The sequence below is a fragment of the Ammospiza caudacuta genome, chromosome 36 (genome assembly GCF_027887145.1).
Source record: "Ammospiza caudacuta isolate bAmmCau1 chromosome 36, bAmmCau1.pri, whole genome shotgun sequence".
In the NCBI taxonomy this organism is placed as follows: Eukaryota; Metazoa; Chordata; class Aves; order Passeriformes; family Passerellidae; genus Ammospiza; species Ammospiza caudacuta.
In genome coordinates this window covers 235113-255283 of record NC_080628.1, presented here as the reverse complement: position 1 = coordinate 255283, position 20171 = coordinate 235113, and the positions used below count along the sequence as shown (strand labels likewise).

Genomic DNA, 20171 nt, shown 5'->3' with positions numbered 1-20171 from the left:
CTCCTTTATCCGAGGCCCCGCCCAAAGAAAGACCCCGCGCCCAGCGCTGACCAATCACCTCCTTTATTCGGGGCCCCGCCCCCGCTCGGAGCAAACCACGGCAAACGCCCGGGGGGGGGAGGGGGGAGGGAACACCCCAAAATGCGGGGGGAGGGGGGGGCGCGCGGCCCCTCCCCCCGTTTGGCAGCCGGGGGGGGGAGGGGAGCAGCCCCCCCGCCCCTCCCCCACCCGGGGGGGCTCAGGGGGCGTGGCCTCGGCCCTTGTGGAACAGGTAAATCGGCCGCTGGAAACCTGGGGGGGCGAGAGGGAAAATTGGGGAGGGGGCACAGAACTCACAGCCCCCCCTCACACTGGGACCCCAAAATAATCTTAAAATAGAGTAAAAAAACTAAAAGCCCAAAAAAAAACCAAGTAAAAAAATTCCTAAATATACCGTAAAAAATTGTAAAAACCGCTCCATAAACATCTTACTTTAAAAAAAACCCTAAAAACCCCCTAAAAATTTAAATAAACCCTAAAAATCCTCAAAGAACCTTTAAAAAACCCATAAATATACCTTAAAAAGTCCTAAAACAGCTCTGCAAACGTCCTTTAAAATTAAAACCCAAAACCCTAAAATCCCCAAAGAACAAAGTCCTTCACTTACCCTCAACAGTCCTAAAAAATCCCTAAAAATTTTTAAACAGTCCTAAATATGCCCAATTCAAAAAAAAAAAGGAGTTTTTAATACTTAATATATTATTATAATAAGTGTTATTATTATAATAGTATTATTAAGTACCATTATAATTATATGTAATTATACATATTATATTGATTATACATATTATATTAATGTTATATATTACATTAACTATATAATTATTGTAATAAGTATTATTATAATTGTATTATAATACTAATTATATTAAAATAATTAAAAATTTTAATTAAAATTTTAATACTTAATGACTGTTAAATAATACAAATTCTATGTAATACTTAATAGACTCTTAATATTATGCTATATATAATACATATATAATATATATAGTTGCATATATGTACATGTATGTAATATACATATTTTATAAAATGTAATATCTGTTTTACGATATATATAATAAATATACTTTATTATATATATATTATATATAACATAATGCAAAATAATAATATATATATACCCTTAATAATAATATACTCTTAATAATAACTAATATATCCTTAATAACACCCTTAATAATAGCTAAGATACCCTTAAAAAAACTCTTTAAAAGCCGAGAAAATGCCCTAAAAAATTCCAATAATTTGGAAAATCCCTAAAAAAACTCCAAAAATCCCTAAAAATCCCCTATAATTCAGAAAATCCCCAAAAACTCATTAAAAAAACCCCCAAATGCCGTTTTTTACGGCTGTTTTGCGGCGGGGGGCTGGGGGATTTGGGGGGATTTGGGGGCATTTTGGGGTGCCCACCTTTGGAGCTGTGCTGGGGCGTGCCCAGCAGCTCGCAGCGCTCGAACCCCACCTCAGGTGAGGTCAGGTACGCCGGGAACTGCTCGGGACGCAGCCGGATGCGCTGGTAGTTGCGGTACGTCGTCTCCTGGGGGGAAAGCGGGTGAGAAAAACACCAAACGTAGAGAGATTCACCCCCAAAAATAAATATATCCCACCCTGGAAAACACACATCGTCTCCTGGGGGGCAAGAAGGGGTCAGCAACACCCAAAAACCAGAGATTCAGCCCCAAAAACAGAGATACCGCACCCCAAATAATCTACATTGTCTCCTGTGGGGCAAAAAGGGGTCGGGAACCCCCCCGGGACCCCCAAAACCCAGAGATTCACCCCCAGTCCTGCCTCACTAAGGGCACAGATCCCCCCAGACCCATTTACAGCCCCCAATAACTCCCCCAGACCCCTTTTGGACCCCTCAGTGACCCCCCAAGCCCCTCAGTGACCCCCCCAGACCCCCCAAACCCCTCAGTGACCACCCCAGACCCCTTCACAACCCCCCAGTGACTCCCCCAGACCCTTTTATAACCACTCAAACCCCCCAGTGACCAGCCCAGGACCCCCCCAGACCCCCCAAGCCCCTCAGTGCCCCCCCCAAGCCCCTCAGTGACCAGCCCAGGACCCCCCCAGACCCCCCAAGCCCCTCAGTGCCCCCCCCAAGCCCCTCAGTGACCCCCCCCCAAACCCCTCAGTGACCCCCCAAGCCCCTCGGTGACCCCCCCAGGACGCCCCCAAAGCCCTCAGTGACCCCCCAGCGACGCCCCCAGACCCTTTTATAACCACTCAAGCCCCTCAGTGACCCCCCCAAGCCCCTCAGTGACCCCCCAAGCCCCTCAGTGACCACCCCAGGACCCCCCCAGACCCCCCAAGCCCCTCAGTGCCCATCCCAGGACGCCCCCAAAGCCCTCAGTGGCCCCCCAGCGACGCCCCCAGACTCACGGTGAGCCCCTTGCGCTTGCGGTACGACTCCCAGGGCTGCGGCTCGAGCAGCAGCAGCCCCCCGGGCCGCAGGTGCCTGAAGGCCCTCCTGAAGAGCCTCTTGAGCCCCTCGTCGCCCCAGTTGAGCTGCACCCACTTGGTCAGCGACAGCAGCAGCACCACGTCGAACTCGGGGCGCTGCGCCCCGACAGCCTCCTCCCGCTCGGGGACGTAGTTACCCTGGGGGGACAGGGTTTGGGGGGCGCTGAGGGGCTTGGGGGGCTGCAGATGGCATCTGAGCAGAGCGGGGGGCACGCACTGAGCCCACCTGAATGATTCTGGGACACCCGTGGAAGGGTTTTAGGCTGGGGGACACACACTGAACCCCCTGAAGGGATTTGAGGGGTGGGGGGCACACGCTGCACCCCACTGAAGGGTTTGGGGTATGCCCAGCGAGGGATTTTAGGGGGTGGAGGGCGCACACTGACTCCCCAAAAAGGGTTTGAGGTACCCAAAATCACCTAAAATCCCCCTAAAACTGCTCTCAACCCATCCAGCCCTGTTACACGCACCGAGACCGCCTAAAACCCACCCAAAACTCAGCCCAACGCCCCAAAACTCAGCCCTACACCCCAAAACTCAGCCCGACATCCCCAAACCCACCCAAAACTCAGCCCGACACCCCCAAAACTCAGCCCTACACCCCAATCCCCGCGCCCCTCGCTCTCTCACCGTGACGAACACCACGTTGTGCGGGAAGTCGGCGGCGCCGGGCCCGTCGGGCGGCAGCTGCGGGGCGGCGATGGGGCCGCGGCTGGCGCAGAGCGCGGCCGGGAATCCCTTCCTGGGCGCCCCCGCGGCCTCGCCGTCCGCGCCCAGCCCCTCGGACAGGTAGTGGCGGATGTTCTGGCGCGCCGAGCGGATCAGCCGCCCGTCAATGTCCAGCCCCACCACCCTGGCGGGCGCCCAGCGCTTGGCGATGCTCAGCGTCAGGTGCCCCACGTTGCAGCCCACGTCCAGCACCTCCTTGCCCGCGAACCACTCGGGCCGCAGCGCCCGCAGCCGCGCGTCCTCCACGTCGGGGTTGCGGTACCCGTAGTACTTGCAGTAATTCCCGTACTGGAACTTGCGCACCTGGTGCCGCGGGCGCTGCGCCGCCTTGCCGGGGGGTTTCGACTTCTCGGTGGTGGTGCTGCCGGCGGCGGGAGGAGGAGGAGGAGGGCGAGGCCCCTCGGATTTGCTGCAAGTCCGTCGGCGCTTGCGGTGCCGGCCGGGGGCGGGCAGGGCGGCGGGGCACGGCGGGGCGGTGGCGGCGGCGGAGGGTTCGGCGGGCCGAGCGGGCTCCTCGCCGGCGGTCGCGGCGGCGGCGGCGCTGGCGGCGGTGCTGGCCCGCTGCTGGCCGCGGTGCCGGTGCCGGCGGCGGGCGCTCTTGGCGGGCGAGGCCAGGCGCAGCCCCTCACCGGGCGCGTTCAGGCTCAGCGGGTCCGTGATGTCCCGCGGCACCAGGATCTCCACGGGGTCTCGGCCGCGCTGCGGGAGCGGCGAGGACTGCGGGGTGCGGGCGTTCAGGGCGCGGCTGACCTCCTCGTCCAGCAGGCTGTTGAGGTTGAGCGGGTCGAAGATGTTCCCGCCGAGCAGGAACTCTGAGGGCAGCACCGGGCCGCACTCCGAGGCCGCGCGGCGCCGCCGCTTCCACGCCGGCTGCTTCGCCCCGCAGCTGCTGCGCCGCTTCCCGCCGCCGCCGCCCGCGGCGCGGAGGCCATTGCGGGGCCGCGGCGGCTCGGGGGGCTCGCTCGGGGCCGCGGCGGGGGCGGGAGGAGGCGGCGGCGGCGGCGGCACCAGGAAGGCCTCAGGCGCCGCCGCCATGGCGGCCCGGCCCGCGCCTGCGCGCTGCGCCGCGCCGCCCCCGCGCATGCGCCGGCGGAGGGGGGAGCGGGGGAGCCGCGCGCGCGGGGCGTCCGCGTCCGCCGCCTCCCGCCCGCGATGGCAGCGCCGCGGCGGCCCGCCGTGGCTTATATAGGCGAAGGGCGGGGCTCAGCGCGGGAACGCCCACTAAAAGGGGCGGGGCGGCGAGGCTCGGCCAATAGGAGCGGCGGCGGGGCGCGCGGAGGCCAATCACGAGAGTCAGCGCGCGGGGAGAGGGGGCCTCGGTAGTGTGTGGTGTCCGAGGGGAGTGCCTGCGCGGAGAGCGCGGGAGAACGGCGGCTGGGAGGAAGGGCAGGAGGCACCGGGGGGATCCCGGTGAAGGCCTGAGAGACGCGCGAAGCGCACGGAGGAGAACGGCGGGCGGCCGGAAGGCGCAGCAGGCGCGGTAAGGCCGCCCTGCGTGGGGGCCTCGCCGCGCGCGCGGAGGCTGCCGGCAGTTGGAGTCCGTGAGGGAGCCGCGCGTGCGCACTGCGGACGCCTTTTCCCCCGCACACAGTCCCCCGTTTTCCCCCCCGTCCCCGTTCCAGCGCCGGTCTCTCCTTCGGCCGAGTACTCACGTCACCGTTCCGGCTCGTGACGTCACCGAACCGGCTCTCTCTCCTCCTACCCCCCCCTCCCCGCCCCACCCGCCCGGTAACGGAGCTCACGGGGCGCGTGGGGCTCTCGCGAGAACGGCGCGCGCAGTTCTCGCCGCGGCCGCAGGGGGGCGGTGCCGCCGCAGCCGCCGCCCCCGAGTTCTCGCGAGACCCCGCTCGGCGTCTCGCGCACGCTCTGCCGCCCTTTCGCCGTCACGTGCCCTCGCGCCTGCGCAGCAGCGCCGCCCGCCCCCGGCACGTGCCCACCCCGGTCACGTGACCGGCCGTTCGTGGTTTTTTTTGTTGGTTTTTTTTTTTTTTTTTTACGCGAAATCCGCCAAAATCCGTTGAAAAAAACTTTTCAACCCTTCCCGTGAACCGCCCCCACCGATCCCTGCCGCCACCGAGCCGGTTCCAGGTGGGTTGTGCGGGTTTTAATGGATTCCTGCGCGATTTTCCCCTCAGGCCCCCTCAGGTTCCCTCAGATCCCCTCAGGTCCCCTCAGGGCCCCTCAAGACCCCTCAGATTCTCTCCGTTCCCCTCAGGTTCCTTCAGGCTCCCTCAGATTTCCCTCAGTTCCCCTCAGGTTCTCTCAGGTCTCCTCAGGGGCACTTGCGCTCCACGCACTGCTTCCCGCCCTCCTCGTACTCCTGCTTGGAGATCCACATCTGCTGGAAGGTGCCCTGCGGGGAATTTGGGGCCGTTTTGAGGGTCCCAGGCGGGGGGACACCCCCCTTGGCTGCCCCCGGAGCCCCGGGCTCACCAGCGAGGCCAGGATGGAGCCCCCGATCCAGGGGCTGAAGCGCCGCTCCATGGTGCTGTTGCTGGCGATGAGCTTCAGGCGCATGCTCTGGGACAGGGGCGTTACTGGGAGCACTGGGGGCAACTGGGAACCACTGGGGGACAGCTGTGAACCCCTTGGGGCAGCTGGGAGCGCTGGGCGCCACTGGGGGTGACGGGGAAACCACCACGGGAGTGACTGGTGGTAACTGGGAGAAACCCTGAGGCCCAGCGTGGGTCCCCCCCCAGCCCCAAATGCCCCTCAGAGGGGTTCAAGGTCCCCTCGTCCCAAATTGTGGGGGTCTCTCACGGGGGGTTTGGGATCCCCATCCCCAGTCCGGGGTCCCTCACCGGGGGCGTTTTCTGGGCCAGCTCGCGGTTGAGTCTGTCGGTGAAGCCCTGCAGCAGCGTGTTCCCGCCGGTGACAATGACGCTGCCGTACAGACCCTGGGGGCACACGGGGGCAGGGGGGTGGGGAGGGGTCCCTGACGTCCCCCAGACCCCCCCCCCCCGGAGCCCCCAGACCCACGGGCCGGATGTCGATGTCACACATCCCGATGCTGGTGGTCACCACGTGGCCCACGCCCAGCATGGTGTTCCCCGACAGGCCCTGGGGGAAAACCGGGGGGTCAGGGGGTCCCAAAAACCCCAAAACCCCCCCTGGGAACCCTATGGGACCCTCTGAGAATGCCCAATCCCTCTGTGACCCCCAAAACCCCACCAGGGACCCCCAAAATCCCACCGATGTCCCCCAAACCCCCTTCAGAGACCCCCCCAGGACCCCAAAATCCCTGACAGAGACCCCATAAGCCCCCTCAGGACCCCAAAACACCTCTCAGAGACCCCTCAGAACACCCAAACTCCCTCAGAGACCCCGAACTCCCCCCCAGGACCCCAAAATGCCCCTCAGAGACCCCCGAGGACCCCCAATATCCCCCCTCAGAGACCCAAAATTCCCCTCAGGGACCTCTCAGGACCCCTCTCAGAGACCCAAAACCCCCCCAAAAACCCCCAAAACGCCTCTCAGAGACCCCCAAAGTCTCCCTCGGAGACCCCAAACCCCCCCTCAGAGACCCCTCAGAGACCCCCCAGGACCCCCAAAACTCCCCTCAGAGACCCCAAACACCCCCCAGGACCCCCATGGGGACCTCCAAATCCCCTTGGACCCCCAAAACCCCACCAGAGACACCCAAACCCCTCTCAGAGACTGCTCAGGACCCCAAAATCCCCCTCAGAGACCCCCAAATCCCCCTCAGAGACCCCCAGGAGCCCCGAGCCCCCGGACCTTGACGTTGGAGGGGTCGAAGAGCCCCTCGGGGATGCGCAGCCGCTCGGCGCCGTAGTCGGTGTTGTACCCGTTGGGCATCTCGTAGTGCACCGTGGGCATCTGCGCCGCCACCCTGGGGGGGACAGGGCGGGTTTGGGGGGACCCCGCCCCAAAATGCCCCCCAAAATCCCCCTCAAAATCCCCCCAGGGCCGGCACTCACTGCTCGTCATAGGGCGAGTCCGACACCTGCAGCACCGAGGCCTGGAAGTCCTGGATCACCTCCTGGGGGAGCCCAAAAATGGGGGTGAGGGACCCCGAAATCACCTCGGGGACCCCCAAATCCCCCTAAGGACCCCTGAAATCCCCTCCGGGACACCCTAAATCCCCTCAGGAACCCCCAAATCCCCCTCAGGAACCCCAAATCTCCCTCAGGACCCCCAAACCCCCCCTCAGGACCCCCCAAATCCCCCACAGGGACCCCAAAATCCCCCTTAGGGACCCCCAAATCCCCCTCAGGGATCCCAAAATCCCCCTTAGGGACCCCCAAATCCCCGTCAGGGACCCCCAAATCCCCCTTAGGGACCCCAAAATCCCCCTCAGGACCCCCAAGTCCCCCTCAGGGACCCCCAAATCTCCCTTAGGGACCCCAAAATCCCCCTCAGGGACCCCCAAATGCCCCTTAGGGACCCCCAAATCCCTCTCAGGGACGCCCCAAATCCCTTTCAGGGACCCCCAAATCCCCTCAGGACCTCAAAATCCCTCTCAGGGACCCCCAAATCCCCCTTAGAGACCCCCAAATCCCTTTCAGGGACCCCCAAATCCTCTCAGGGACCACCAAATCCCCCTCAGGGACCCCCAAATGCCCCTCAGGCACCCCCAAATCCCCCTCAGGGATCCCCAAATGCCCCTCAGGACCCCCAAGCCCCCCTGCTCACGTTGCAGGTGAAGTTGTGCCAGGATTTGGACACCTGGGGCAGCTTCTCCTTCTTCTTCCAGCTCGGGGGGGGCCCCTTCCCGCACGGGCTCCTGCAGGGGGCGGGGCCAGACAGAAAAGGGGGCGTGGCTTGCGAGTAATAATGTGAAAGGGAAGGGGAGGAGCTTCCCCTGGGATGGGGTAAGGGGAGGAGTCTGAGGGTGATGGCATGCAGGGGGTGGGGCTAAAGGGTAGGAGTGTCCAATGAGGAGTGTGATCTCAAAGGGGTGGAGCTAAATGGGCCCACCCCAAAAAGGGGGGGGGGCTAATAATTTGGCTGCTCATAAGTGGGTGGAGCTAAATAAGCCCAACCCCAAAAGGGGTGGAGCTAATAATTTGGGGTGCTCAGAAGGGGATGGAGCTAAATGAGCCCACCCCAAATTGGGCGGAGCGAACACAGGGGGCGGAGCTAAATGAACCCGCTCCAAAATGGGCGGAGCTAACAAAGGCGGTGGAGCTGAATCACCCACCCCAAACTGGGCGGAGCTAACACAGGGGATGGAGCTAAAATGATCCCACCCAATCAGGGTGGGACTAAGGATGACCCACCCACAGGTGGGAGGAGCGTTGTGCGTGGCCCCGCCCACCTTGGCGGCCCCGCCCACCTTGGCGGCGATCATGTAGGGCGGCACGATGTCGATGTTGAGCTCCTGGAAGAGCTCCCGGCACTGCATGGAGATGAAATCCCCGGCCAGCGGCGACTTGACGATCCCTGCGGGGCGGGGCCGTGTCAGGCCACGCCCGCCCGCACCTGGCACAGGTGGGCAGAGCCTGCCCAGGGGGTGTGGCCACTGACGCTGTGCCCTGTAAGCCCTCGCCTGTGCCAGGTGTGTCCTGGGTGTGTCCCGAGTGTGTCCCTGGTGCCCCTCCCCTGCATGGGTGTGTCCCAGGTGCGTCCCACATGTGTTCTCACCTGTCCCAGGTGTGTCCTGGGTGTGTTCTCACCTGTCCCAGGTGTGTCCCCAGTACCCCTCCCTCCCCAGGTGTGCCCCAGGTGCACTCTCACCTGTCCCAGGTGTGTGCTCACCTTGCTGCAGGATGTACCCGGTGTGTCCCCATTGCCCCCCCTGCCCCAGGTGTGCCCCAGGTGTGTTCTCACCTGTCCCAGGTGTGTGCTCACCTTGCTGCAGGATGTACCCGGTGTGTCCCCATTGCCCCCCCTGCCCCAGGTGTGCCCCAGGTGTGTTCTCACCTGTCCCAGGTGTGTGCTCACCTTGCTGCAGGATGTACCCGTCGTGCACGGGGATGGCCGTGGTGTGGGTGGCGCCCGAGTCCAGCACCAGCCCCGTGCTGCGCCCGTTGGCAAAGCTGGGATGGGGGTCAGGGAGCCATAACGGGGCGGGGCCCGCCCTGGCCACACCCACCGGCCACACCCAACTGCCCTGGCCACGCCCAGCCCCGCCAGACACGCCCAGCCCTGTACTGCGCCCGTTGGCAAAGCTGGGACGGGGGTCAAGGGGCACAACGGGGACAGTGGGGACACACCCAGGGGACGCACCCAGGGGACCCTCAGGTGACACTCAGGTGACACTCGGGTGACAGGCGGGGATACGCGGTGAGCACGGCCGTCTTGCAGAGGAAGAAGGCCGGGATGTTGTAGTGCTCGAACACGAGCTGGGGACACCCTGGGCACGCCCTGGGGACAGTGGGGACCCTCAGGTGACACTCGGGTGACACTCAGGTGACACTCAGGGATACGCGGTGAGCACGGCCGTCTTGCAGAGGAAGAAGGCCGGGATGTTGTAGTGCTCGAACATGAGCTCCGTCAGCTTCTCCCGCTTGGCGCGCGTGTTCCACTGCGACACGGGGGGACACGGGGGGACGTGGGGACACTGGGCGCGCCCTGGGGACAGCCGCGTCACGCCCGGGGGACACTGGGGACGGCCGTGTCACACCTACCGGCGCCTCGGACATGAGCACCGGGTGCAGCCCCGGCTCCGACTTGACGTGCTTGCCGTAGGTGTGGTCCAGGATGGCCTGGAAGCACTCCCAGTCCTCGACTGGGGACAGTGGGGACAGTGGGGATGTGGGGGACAGTGGGGACAGTGGGGACATGGGGGACATTGGGGGCATGGGGGACAGTGGGGACATGGGGGACATTGGGGGCATGGGGGACATGGGGACATTGGGGATATTGGGGATGTGGTGGATGTGGGGGACATTGGGGGAATTGGGGACAGTGGGGACATTGGGGGACATTGGGGACAGTGGGGACATTGGGGACAGTGGGGACATTGGGGGACATTGGGGACATTGGGGGCATTGGGGGTATTGGGGGACATTGGGGACATTGGGACATTGGGGACATTGGGGATGTGTGGGACATTGGGGACATTGGGGGCATGGAGGACATGGGGACATTGGGGATATTGGGGGCATGGAGGACATGGGGACATTGGGGACATTGGGGGCATGGAGGACATGGGGACATTGGGGATATTGGGGATGTGGGGGACATTGGGGACATTGGGGGACATTGGGGATATTGGGGGCATTGGGGGCATTACGGACATTTGGGACATTGGGGACATTGGGGGTATTGGGGACATTGGGACATTGGGGACAGTGGGGACAGTGGGGACAGTGGGGACACGCGGGCGCTGGGGCACAGCAGCCCCCCCTGGGACCCCCAAGGCAATCCCCGAGACCCCCAGCCCCTGGTGTCCTCCTGTGCCCCTCCGTGTGCCCCAAAATGTCCCCAAATGTCCCTGTGCTGTCCCTGATCTCTCACCGTGTCCCCTGCAGTCCCCTCCGCCCCCACACGTTGGTCTGTGTCCCCCCCCTGTCCCCGGTGTCCCCCCGGTGTCCCCGTGCCCTCACTCATGCCGTTCTTGAGCGGGGACAGGACCTCGACGCCCTCGCGGGCCACGTGCAGCGCGTTGGTGTCGATGTAGTACACCTTGCCACCCTTCTTGTCCTTGTCCCCGTCCAGCTCCAGCGACACCTCGTCTGGGGACAGCAGCCCCACCGTGGTGGGGAAATCCGCCTGGGGACAGTGCCACCACCGTGGGGACGGGGCCTGGGGTGGCCCCGGGGACACCGTGGTCATGGGGATGGCATGCTGGGGACGCGGTGGCATTGTCGTCACCACGATGGGGACGCTGTGGTCTGGGGGTCCTGGGGGATGGTGGCATTGTCACCACCACGGGGATGGCGTGCTGGGGACACGGTGGCATTGTCACCACCATGGGGACACTGGTCTGTGGGTCTGGGGGATGGCGGCGCTGTCACCACCATGGGGACGGCGTGCTGGGGACACGGCGGCCTCATCTGTCCAGGGGGCTGTGACAGGGGCACGGGGGGGACACGGGGGGACACGGGGGGACAGGAGGGGCCGCGGTGGCACCGACCTTGGGGCAGTCCTCGCCGGCATAGCCCGCGCGCACCGAGAAGGAGCCGATGTCGAACACCAGGGCCCCGACCTCGTCTGCGGAGGGGACACGGGGACACGGGGGCGGCACCGGGACAGTGAGGGCACCCCCGGGACGGGGACACCCCCAGGACATTGAGGGGACACGGGGACACGATGGTGACACCGGGACCCACTCAGGACAACGAGACCCCCCCCCCAAAAAACCCCCGGACCCCCAGGACAATGAGACCCCGGGATGCCCCCCTCACATCGAGGGGACACCATGGTGGCACCGGGACCCCCGGGACAAGGAGACCCCCCCCTCAGAACGCCCCCCTCGCGTTGAGGGCTCGGGGGACACGACGGTGACACCGGAACCCCCCGGGGACCCCCCAATCCCCCACCCCCTTACCCCCCCCACGGCCGCCTTGGCCCCGCCCCCCCGCCGTGTCCCCGCCCCCCGCGGTGGCCCCGCCCCGGGCCTGGCCCCGCCCCGGTACCGCCGCCGTAGACGCCGCCGCTCATGGCCGCGTTCAGCACCGGGACAGCGCCGGCCGGGCAGGGGGCGGGGCCCCGCCCGCGCCCAATCAGCGCCCGCCGTGCGGCGCGCGCGCCCATTGGCCGCCATGGCGCCCCTTAAAGGGGCCGCGGCCCTTTGTTAACCGTCCGGGGGGCGTGGTCTGTAAAGCGAGGCTCCTCCCTTTGTGGGCGTGGCTATGTGATCATCACCTGCCTGGTAAAGGGGCGTGGTTTCCCTTAAGCCACTCCCACGCAATCACCCCCGCTGATTAATTAAAAAATTAACGGCTTTTATTACTGAAAAACCCCAAAAATGGCGGGTGCGGGTGGCAGGGCTCGCGCGCGATGGTTTAAAAAAACCCCAGAACTCCCCAAAAACGCTCCCTGGCGCGCGGGGGGGGGCGTGGTTCAATGTGGGCGGTGCTTGCATGGGCGTGTCCCCGCCGGGGGGCGTGGCTCCGGGGGAGGCGTGGCCTCGTAGCGGAAGCGGCGGCGGCGCGGCACGCGCGAGGTCCGGCGGGGGGGGCGATTTCGGGGAGGGGGGCCCGGGGGGTTTGGGGGGGGCTTTAGGGTGAGGGGGAGGTTCGGGGATCACGGGGGGGGTCCCGGAGGGGGTCACGGGCGGTTTGGGGGGGTCTGGGGGCGGGTTTTGGGTGTGGGGGGGTCCCGGTTCCGCCCCTGACGCCCCCTCCCCGTTATTCCCCCCGTTTCTCCCCAGCATGTCCTCGGGCCGCTCCGCCGCTCCGTCCCCGCCCCCGGGGGCGGTCCCCGGGCCCCCCCCCCCGCCGCCGCCGCCGTGCCCCGCCCCCCCCCCGCCGCGGGCTCCCCCCCCCGCTCCGGTGCCGCCGCCGCCGCCGCCGCCCCGGGCAGCAATGACGTGTTCGTGACGTCACGCTCGGATTTCCGGGCGCAGCTGCGGCGCTGCCAGCGGCTCCTGGCGCCGGGCGGGGGTCCCGGGGCCGGGGCCGGGGAGCTGCGGCTGCACGGGCTCGGGCTCGCCGTGCCCCGCACCATCAACCTGGCGCTGCAGCTGCAGGCGGGCGCGGGGGGCGCGCTGCGGCTGCACGCCAGCACCTCCTCCGTGCCCCTCCGCCCGCACCGCGAGCGGCACCGCGAGCAGCGCCCCGGCAGCGCCGACGGCGACGGGGACGGGGACGGGGACGCCCCGCGGCACAACTCGGCCATCCACATCCGCCTCTGCCGGGAGGCGCCCTGCGCCTGAGGGGGGCACCGGGACCACCGAAACCCCCCCGGGATCCGCACGGAGCTGGTCACGGTGACCGGGACCCCCACGGGCTCCCCAAAATCCCCCCGGAACCCACTCAGAACCGGTCACGGTCACCGGGACACGGCTGGGCCACCAAAGCGTCCCCGGGGCCACCAGGACCCCCGCGAGGACTTGGGGACACCGAGATGCCACCGAGAGCCGTGCGTGTGAGGCCACCACGGTGGCCTGGATGCCTCGGGGACACGGACGATGCCACCGGTGCCACCGACGGGTGCAGAGCGCCGCGAGTGGGGCTACCAAGGTGTCACCCTCGGGGTGTCACCCTGAGACTCTGGATGTCACTGTGGGCTCTCAATGTCACCCTGAGCTCTCGGTGTCGCCCTGAGCCTCTGGATGTCACCGCAAACCCTCAGTGTCACCCTGGGTCCCTCGATGTCACCCTGAGCCCCTCGGTGTCATCCTGAGCCCCTCGATGTCACCCTGGGACCCCTCAACGTCACCCCAGACCCTCGGTGTCACCCTGAGGCCTCAATGTCACTCCAAACCCTCAGTGTCACCCTGAGCCCCTCGGTGTCACCCTGGGACCCCTCAACATCACCCCAGACCCTCGGTGTCACCCCGAGCACCCCCACAGCAGTCTGGGGACTCTTGGGGGGACACGGGGAGGTGACACGGGGAGGTGACACCCCAATAAAGCCGGTGGCAGCAGCAGCAGCGACGCCTCAGGGGTTTTTGGGTGTTTTTGGTTTTGGGTTTTTTGGGGAGATTTGGGACAGGTTGGGGGTGGCGGGGCTGGGGCTTCCTCTGCGTCACCGGTGACATTTGGGGCAGGAAACCCCCAGGTGACAATGGGGGGGGGACACAGGGGACAATGGGGGGGGACATGGAGAGGGTCCAGTGACACTGGGGGGGGACCCAGGTGACAAAGAGGGACCCCAGGGGGAAATGCAGGGACTCGGGGGGCTCCAGGTGACACTGGGGACATTAAAGGTGCGTGTGGGGGGAATGAGGGCACCCTGGTGACACAGGGACCCCCAGGTGACAAAGGCACGGCCAGGTGACCGGAGGGGGCTCCCGGTGGCCGGGGGTCCCCGGGCTGTCCCTGCCGGGGGGGGACACACACCGGGGGGACCCTTTGGCGTCTCTGTCGCCGTCGCCGTCGCCGTCCCCCCGCCCCCGGTGCCCTTTGGCCCCGCTGGCGCCGGAGCCGCGGCCGCGCTGTGCGGAGCCGCACGTACGGCCTGGCAGGGGGCCCGTGTCACCCCCGCGTCACCCCCGTGTCCCCTCCGTGTCACCTCCGTGTCACCTGGGTGTCCCGCGTGTCCCTGCCGAGCCCCCCGGGCCCGCCGTGTCCCGTCCGCCCTGCCCCAATGTCCCCCCCAATGTCCCTCAATGTCCCCCCTCAATGTCCCCCGTGTCCCCCCTCAATGTCCCCTCCTCAATGTCCCCCGTGTCCCCCCTCAATGTCCCCCGTGTCCCCCCTCAATGTCCCTCAATGTCCCCCGTGTCCCCCCTCAATGTCCCCCGTGTCCCCCCTCAATGTCCCCTCCTCAATGTCCCCCGTGTCCCCCCTCAATGTCCCCTCCTCAATGTCCCCCGTGTCCCCCCTCAATGTCCCTCAATGTCCCCCGTGTCCCCCCTCAATGTCCCCTCCTCAATGTCCCCCGTGTCCCCCCTCAATGTCCCCCCTCAATGTCCCCTCCTCAATGTCCCCCGTGTCCCCCCCGATGTCCCTCAATGTCCCCCCCCCTCAATGTCCCCCGTGTCCCCCCCCGATGTCCCTCAATGTCCCCCCCCCAGTGTCCCCCGTGTCCCCCCTCAATGTCCCTCAATGTCCCCTCCTCAATGTCCCCCGTGTCCCCCCTCAATGTCCCTCAATGTCCCCCCCCCCAATGTCCCCCCCAGTGTCCCCCGTGTCCCCGCTCCGCGTGCCCCGCGCCGCCTCCCCCGGGCCGGGGGATCCCGGGGCCGCCCCCGGGGCCGCGGTGGCGCTGCCGGCGGGTCGGTGACGGCGACAGTGACGCTGCGCCATTGTTCGGCCGCTTCCGCCGGGCGCGGGGGGATCCCGGGATGCCCCGGCCTGGCGCGTCCCCGTGTCACCGGCCCCGTGCCACGGCGAGCGTGTCGCCGTCGGCGTGTCACCGCGCTCCCACGGCCGGGGGTGTCCCCAGCCGTGTCCCCGTGTCCCCAGCCGCGTGTCGCCGTCGGCGTGTCACCGCGCTCCCACGGCCGGGGGTGTCCCCGTGTCCCCACTTCTGTCCCCGGCCCCTCTGTCCCTCCGTGCCCGGGACGTTGTCGCCGTGTCCCCCCCGTGCCACTCTCCCTGTCCCCCATCCCTGTCCCCACTTCTGTCCCCTCATCCCCGATTCCCATCCGCACGTCAGGGTCCTTGTTCCTGTTTGTCCCCCGTGTGTCCCCACTCTGTCCCTCTCTGTGTCCCCCCTCGTGTCCCCGTGTCCCTCTGTCCCCTCCGTGTCCCCTCCGTGTCCCCCGTTCCCACACCTCCGTGCCTGGGTCCCCGTGTCCCCCATCCCTGTGTCCCCGTGTCCCCACGTGTCCCTCCATTCCCCGTCCCCGTGTCACCTCCTTTTCCTCCCCCGGTGTCCCCCCATTCCCACGCCTCCGTGCCTGGCTCCTCACGTCCCTGTGTCCCCCCCGTGTCACCCCCTTTTCCTGCCCCGTGTGCCCCGTGTCCCCCATCCCTCTGTCCCCCGTGTCCCCCCATTCCGAGCCCCCCCTCCCGATGTCCCCCCTTCCCCGTGTCCCCTCTCTGTCCCCCCCCCTGTCCCGGTGTCCCCCCGCCCTGTCCCGGTGTCCCCCCGCCCTGTCCCGGTGTCCCCCCCGTCGCGGTGTTCCGCCCGTGTCCCCCCGTTCCCACACCTTTGTGTCCAGCTGCCAAGTCCCTGTTGCCCCCGTGTCCCCCCCGGTCCCCCCCTGTCCCGGTGTCCCTCCCGTGGCGGTGTCCCCCCGGTGCCCCCGGTGCCCCCGGTGCCCCGTGCCGGTGTCCCCGCCCGGGCGGCGCCCCGGGGTGGCCCGTGGCCAGGGGCCGACGTGCTGCTGCGCCCGGCGCTGCCTCTTCCTCGCCGCTGGGGGGGGGGCGCGGGGGGAGCGGATGGAGCCCCCCCCCCCCCCCAAGGGCCCTTCCGGCCCCGCGGCCCCTCGGATCAAACATTAACCGGGGCCGGGGCCGGGGGACGCGGCGGGGCCGGGACAGCCCCGGGACAGCCCCGGCACGGCCACCAGGGACCCCCGGGCCATGAGCAGCCGGCCATGGGGGCGGCGGGTGAGCGGGCGGGGGGCACAGGTGTGCGCGTGGGGGTCCCAGGGGCGCGGGGGGGGGGGATCCCAGGTGTGCCGGAGGGACCCACGTGTGCGGGGAGAGAGCCAGCTCTGCGGGACGGGGGTCCCAGGTGTGCGGGGGGCTGTCCCAGGTGTGCGTGTGGGGGTCCCAGGTGTGCGGGGGGGACCCCCAGGTGCGCGGGTGGACGGGGGGGCGGCACCCACGTGTGCGGCGGTACCGGGGGCAGGAGGGTCCCAGGTGAGCGGGGGGAGTCTGCGGCAGCCCAGGTGCGTCCCGCGCGCTCAGGTGGCCCGCGCGGACACAGGTGTGGGGGGGACACCGCGCGGGGGGGGTCCCAGGTGTGTCGGGGGTCCCGGGCGTCCCCGAGAGCCCGGGAGGTGCTGGGGGGCGGGGCACTCAGGTGAGGGGCGGGGGGGGCGCTCCGGGATCCCCGGGCCGGGGGCTCCCGGGGGTTCTGGAGGCGTCCCCGTGTCCCCAAGCCCCCAAATGTCCCCGTGTCCCCAGGTCCCCATTGATCCCCCGTGTCCCCAGGGCTCTCCCCGTGTCCCCGTGTCCCCATGTCCCCGTGTCCCCGTGTCCCCAGGGCTGTCCCCGTGTCCCCATGTCCCCATGTCCTCATGTCCCCATGTCCCCCCGTGTCCCCAGGGCTGTCCCCGTGTCCCCGTGTCCCCGTGTCCCCGTGTCTCAGGGCTGTCCCCATGTCCCCGTGTCCCCGTGTCCCCAGGGCTGTGCTCGCTGCTGCTGCCGCTGCTGCTGTTGGGGGTCCCGGGGCGCCCCCAGCCCCCCCCCGAGCGCCCCCCCTCGCTCTGCGACCCCCGAGTGATGGAGCGCTTCATCCTGGAGGCGCGCGACGCCGAGCGCGCCACGGTGACGGGACAGCGGGGACAGTGAGGGGACAGCGGGGACATCGGGGGGCTTGGGGACAGCAGGGATAGTGGGAGGCTGTGGGGACATCGCGGGGCTCGGGGACATTTGGGGACATTTGGGGACATTTGGGGGCTTGGGGACATTGCAGAGTTTGGGGACATCAGGGGGATGTGGGGACATTGGGGGACATTTGGGGGGCCTTGGGGACATTGGGGGACTTGGGGACGTCGAAGGCTTGGGGACACGGGGGGTGTTGGGGTCCCCTCGGGGGTGTCCCCGTGTCCGTGTGTCCCCATGTCTGTCCCCATGTCCCCGTGTGTGTCCCCGTGTCCATGTCACCATGTCCGTGTGTCCGTGTCCGTGTCTCCGTGTCCCCGTGTGTGTCCCCGTGTCGCCATCTGTGTCCGTGTGTCCGTGTCCGTGTCCCCGTGTCCGTGTCCCCGTGTCCCCGTGTCACCGTGTCCGTGTCCCCGTGTCCGTGTCCCCGTGTCTCCGTGTGTCCGTGTCCCCGTGTCCCCATGTGTGTCCCCGTGTCACCATCTGTGTCCCTGTGTCCGTGTCCCCGTGTCCGTGTCCCCGTGTCCCCGTGTCACCGTGTCCGTGTCCCCGTGTCTCCGTGTGTCCGTGTCCCTGTGTCCCCGTGTGTGTCCCTGTGTCCGTGTCCCCGTGTCCGTGTCCCCGTGTCCCCGTGTCACCGTGTCCGTGTCCCCGTGTCTCCGTGTGTCCGTGTCCCTGTGTCCCCGTGTGTGTCCCTGTGTCCGTGTCCCCGTGTCCGTGTCCCCGTGTCCCCGTGTCACCGTGTCCGTGTCCCCCCAGGCCGGGTGCGGCCCCCACTGTGACCTCCCCGAGGCCGTCGCTGTCCCCGACCCCGGCGTCAACTTCAACCTGTGGCGGAGCCTGGACGTGAGTGGGAATGGGGCGAAAACACGGGGAATCGGGAAAAACGGGGGAAAATCGGGGAAAATCGGGTAAAGTGTGGAAAAATCAGGGAAAATTTGGAGAAAATCGGGGAAAATCGGGGAAAATCGGGGAAAAATCGGGGAAAATCGGGAAAACTGGTGATAAAGCCCCCCGCTGACGGCCGTCCCGGTGTCGCCGGTGTCGCCGGCAGGCGGGGTCCCGCGCGCAGGAGGTGGCCCGGGGCCAGGCGGCGCTGGCGGCCGCGGTGCTGCGGGCGCGGGAGCTGCTGCGGGACCCGCGGGTGCGGCCGAGCCTGGACCGAGCGTACGGAGCGGCGCGGAGCCTGGCGCGGCTGCTGCGGGGGCTGCCCGCGCCGGTAACACCGGGAATCGGGGCGAAAATGGGGGAAATTGGGGGTTTATGGGGTTTGGAGCCTGGCGCGGCTGCTGCGGGGGCTGCCCGCGCCGGTAACACCGGGAATCGGGGCGAAAATGGGGGAAATTGGGGGTTTATGGGGTTTGGAGCCTGGCGCGGCTGCTGCGGGGGCTGCCCGCGCCGGTAACACCGGGAATCGATGGGAATTTGGGGGATTTGGGAGGAATCTGGGCGGATTTGGGGTTCCTGGGGAGGTTTAGGGGGATATCTGGGGGTCTTGGGGGGGAGCTGGGGGGTCCTGGAGGGGTCTGAGTGGGATTTGGGGGGTTTGGGGATTTTTGGGGGCAGTTTTAGGGGGGTTTCTGGTGATTTTGGGTTTCGGGGGGCGGTCCGCGCCCCCCTGACCCCGCCCCTCCCTCAGGCCCCGCCCCCGCCGTCGCCCCCCGCCCCCGTGCGGGTCCGGACCCTCCCCCGGCTCCTGGGGGTGCTGAGCCGCTTCGTGCGCGGGAAGGTGCGGCTCTACCTGGCCGACACCTGCCCCAGGTGAGCGCTGGCAGTCACCGCTGGAGACAGCTGTCAATCAACGCCGGCCGACACCTGCCCCAGGTGAGCGCTGGCAATCAACGGAGACAGCCGTCAATCAACGCTGGAGACAGCTTTCAGTCACTGCAGGAGACAGCTGTCAATCAACGCCGGCCGACACCTGCCCCAGGTGAGCTGCCAATCAATCAACGGAGACAGCTGACAGTCATTGGATGCAGCTGTCAATCAGCGCCAGAGACTCTGTCAGCCACCGCTGGGGAAAGTTGTCAGTCATTGCTCGAGGCAGCTGTCAGTCATCACTGGAGACAGCTGTCAATCATCACCAGAGGCAGCTGTCAATAACTCCCCGCAGCTATCAATCATCACTGCCAGCAGCTGTCAATCACCGCCAGAGACAGCTGTCAATCATCACCAGGCACAGCTGTAGTCCAGAGCAAGCTCTCTTAGTCAGCAGCTGTCAATCGGCACCGACAGCTGTCAATCATCACGGAGCACTGCCAGCCATCATTGCCATCAGCTGTCAATCACACACAGCTGTCAATCATTATCGATAACTGTCAGGACTGACAGCTGTCAATCAGCATGGAGAGATGCCAGTCATCAGCAGCAGCTGTCAATCATCACCATCAGCTGTCGGTCATCAGCAGCAGCTGCCAATCATCACAGACCCGCCCTTATCACCAGGTCTGTCAGCTGTCAATCACCAGCTTTGACAGCTCTCAGTCACCAGGACTGGCGGCTGTCAATCACCAGGACTGTCACCTGTCAATCACCAGGACTGTCAGCTGCCTATCACCAGGACTGTCAGCTGTCAATCACCAGGACTGTCACCTGTCAATCACCAGGACTGTCAGCTGTCAATCACCAGCACCAGGAGCCATCAGCACCCCCTCCCCTCCCCCCGGCACGTTGCACGTGCCGGCAGGTGATTGACAGCTGTCAATCATCCCCCTCCCGCCTGAGCGCCCTGGGCTGCCCAGGCCCCGCGGGTGATTGATTGACAGCTGTCACTCAGGGGAGACCCCGCCCCCTCCCATGTAACTTAATGCAAACATGAGAATATTTATGAGAGCCCCACCCAGCCCGAGAGAGCCTGCGCCGAACGGGTCCCCAAAAATAACCCGGGACCCCCAAAATAACCCGGGACCCCCAAAA

General features: G+C 66.0%; 4 protein-coding genes across 4 annotated transcripts; 2 read left to right on the top strand and 2 right to left on the bottom strand.

Annotated features, from left to right (window-relative positions):
* Positions 1–47: 47 nt before the first annotated feature.
* On the bottom strand, positions 48–4323 carry MEPCE (methylphosphate capping enzyme). Its single transcript, XM_058822975.1, has 4 exons — positions 3142–4323; positions 2431–2649; positions 1456–1582; positions 48–291 (listed from the first exon to the last, which is right to left on the bottom strand). Exons 1-4 carry the CDS (start codon positions 4321–4323, stop codon positions 239–241), a joined length of 1581 nt encoding a protein of 526 aa, XP_058678958.1. The 3' UTR covers positions 48–238.
* Positions 4324–5438: 1115 nt separating this feature from the next.
* Positions 5439–11901, bottom strand: ACTL6B (actin like 6B). Its single transcript, XM_058822915.1, has 14 exons — positions 11784–11901; positions 11282–11358; positions 10752–10917; positions 9831–9931; positions 9630–9727; positions 9145–9239; positions 8481–8643; positions 7894–7984; positions 7179–7240; positions 6976–7090; positions 6220–6300; positions 6042–6137; positions 5674–5760; positions 5439–5593 (listed from the first exon to the last, which is right to left on the bottom strand). The coding sequence occupies exons 1-14, from the start codon at positions 11899–11901 to the stop codon at positions 5513–5515; spliced, it is 1431 nt and encodes a 476-aa protein (XP_058678898.1). The 3' UTR covers positions 5439–5512.
* An 8-nt stretch (positions 11902–11909) lies between these two features.
* POP7 (POP7 homolog, ribonuclease P/MRP subunit) lies at positions 11910–13744 on the top strand. Its single transcript, XM_058822914.1, has 2 exons — positions 11910–11933; positions 12521–13744. The coding sequence occupies exons 1-2, from the start codon at positions 11910–11912 to the stop codon at positions 13022–13024; spliced, it is 528 nt and encodes a 175-aa protein (XP_058678897.1). The 3' UTR covers positions 13025–13744.
* A 2518-nt stretch (positions 13745–16262) lies between these two features.
* EPO (erythropoietin) lies at positions 16263–19906 on the top strand. Its single transcript, XM_058823027.1, has 5 exons — positions 16263–16313; positions 17056–17198; positions 18015–18101; positions 18310–18474; positions 18895–19906. The coding sequence occupies exons 1-5, from the start codon at positions 16301–16303 to the stop codon at positions 19018–19020; spliced, it is 534 nt and encodes a 177-aa protein (XP_058679010.1). The 5' UTR covers positions 16263–16300; the 3' UTR covers positions 19021–19906.
* The last annotated feature ends 265 nt before the right edge of the window (positions 19907–20171 follow it).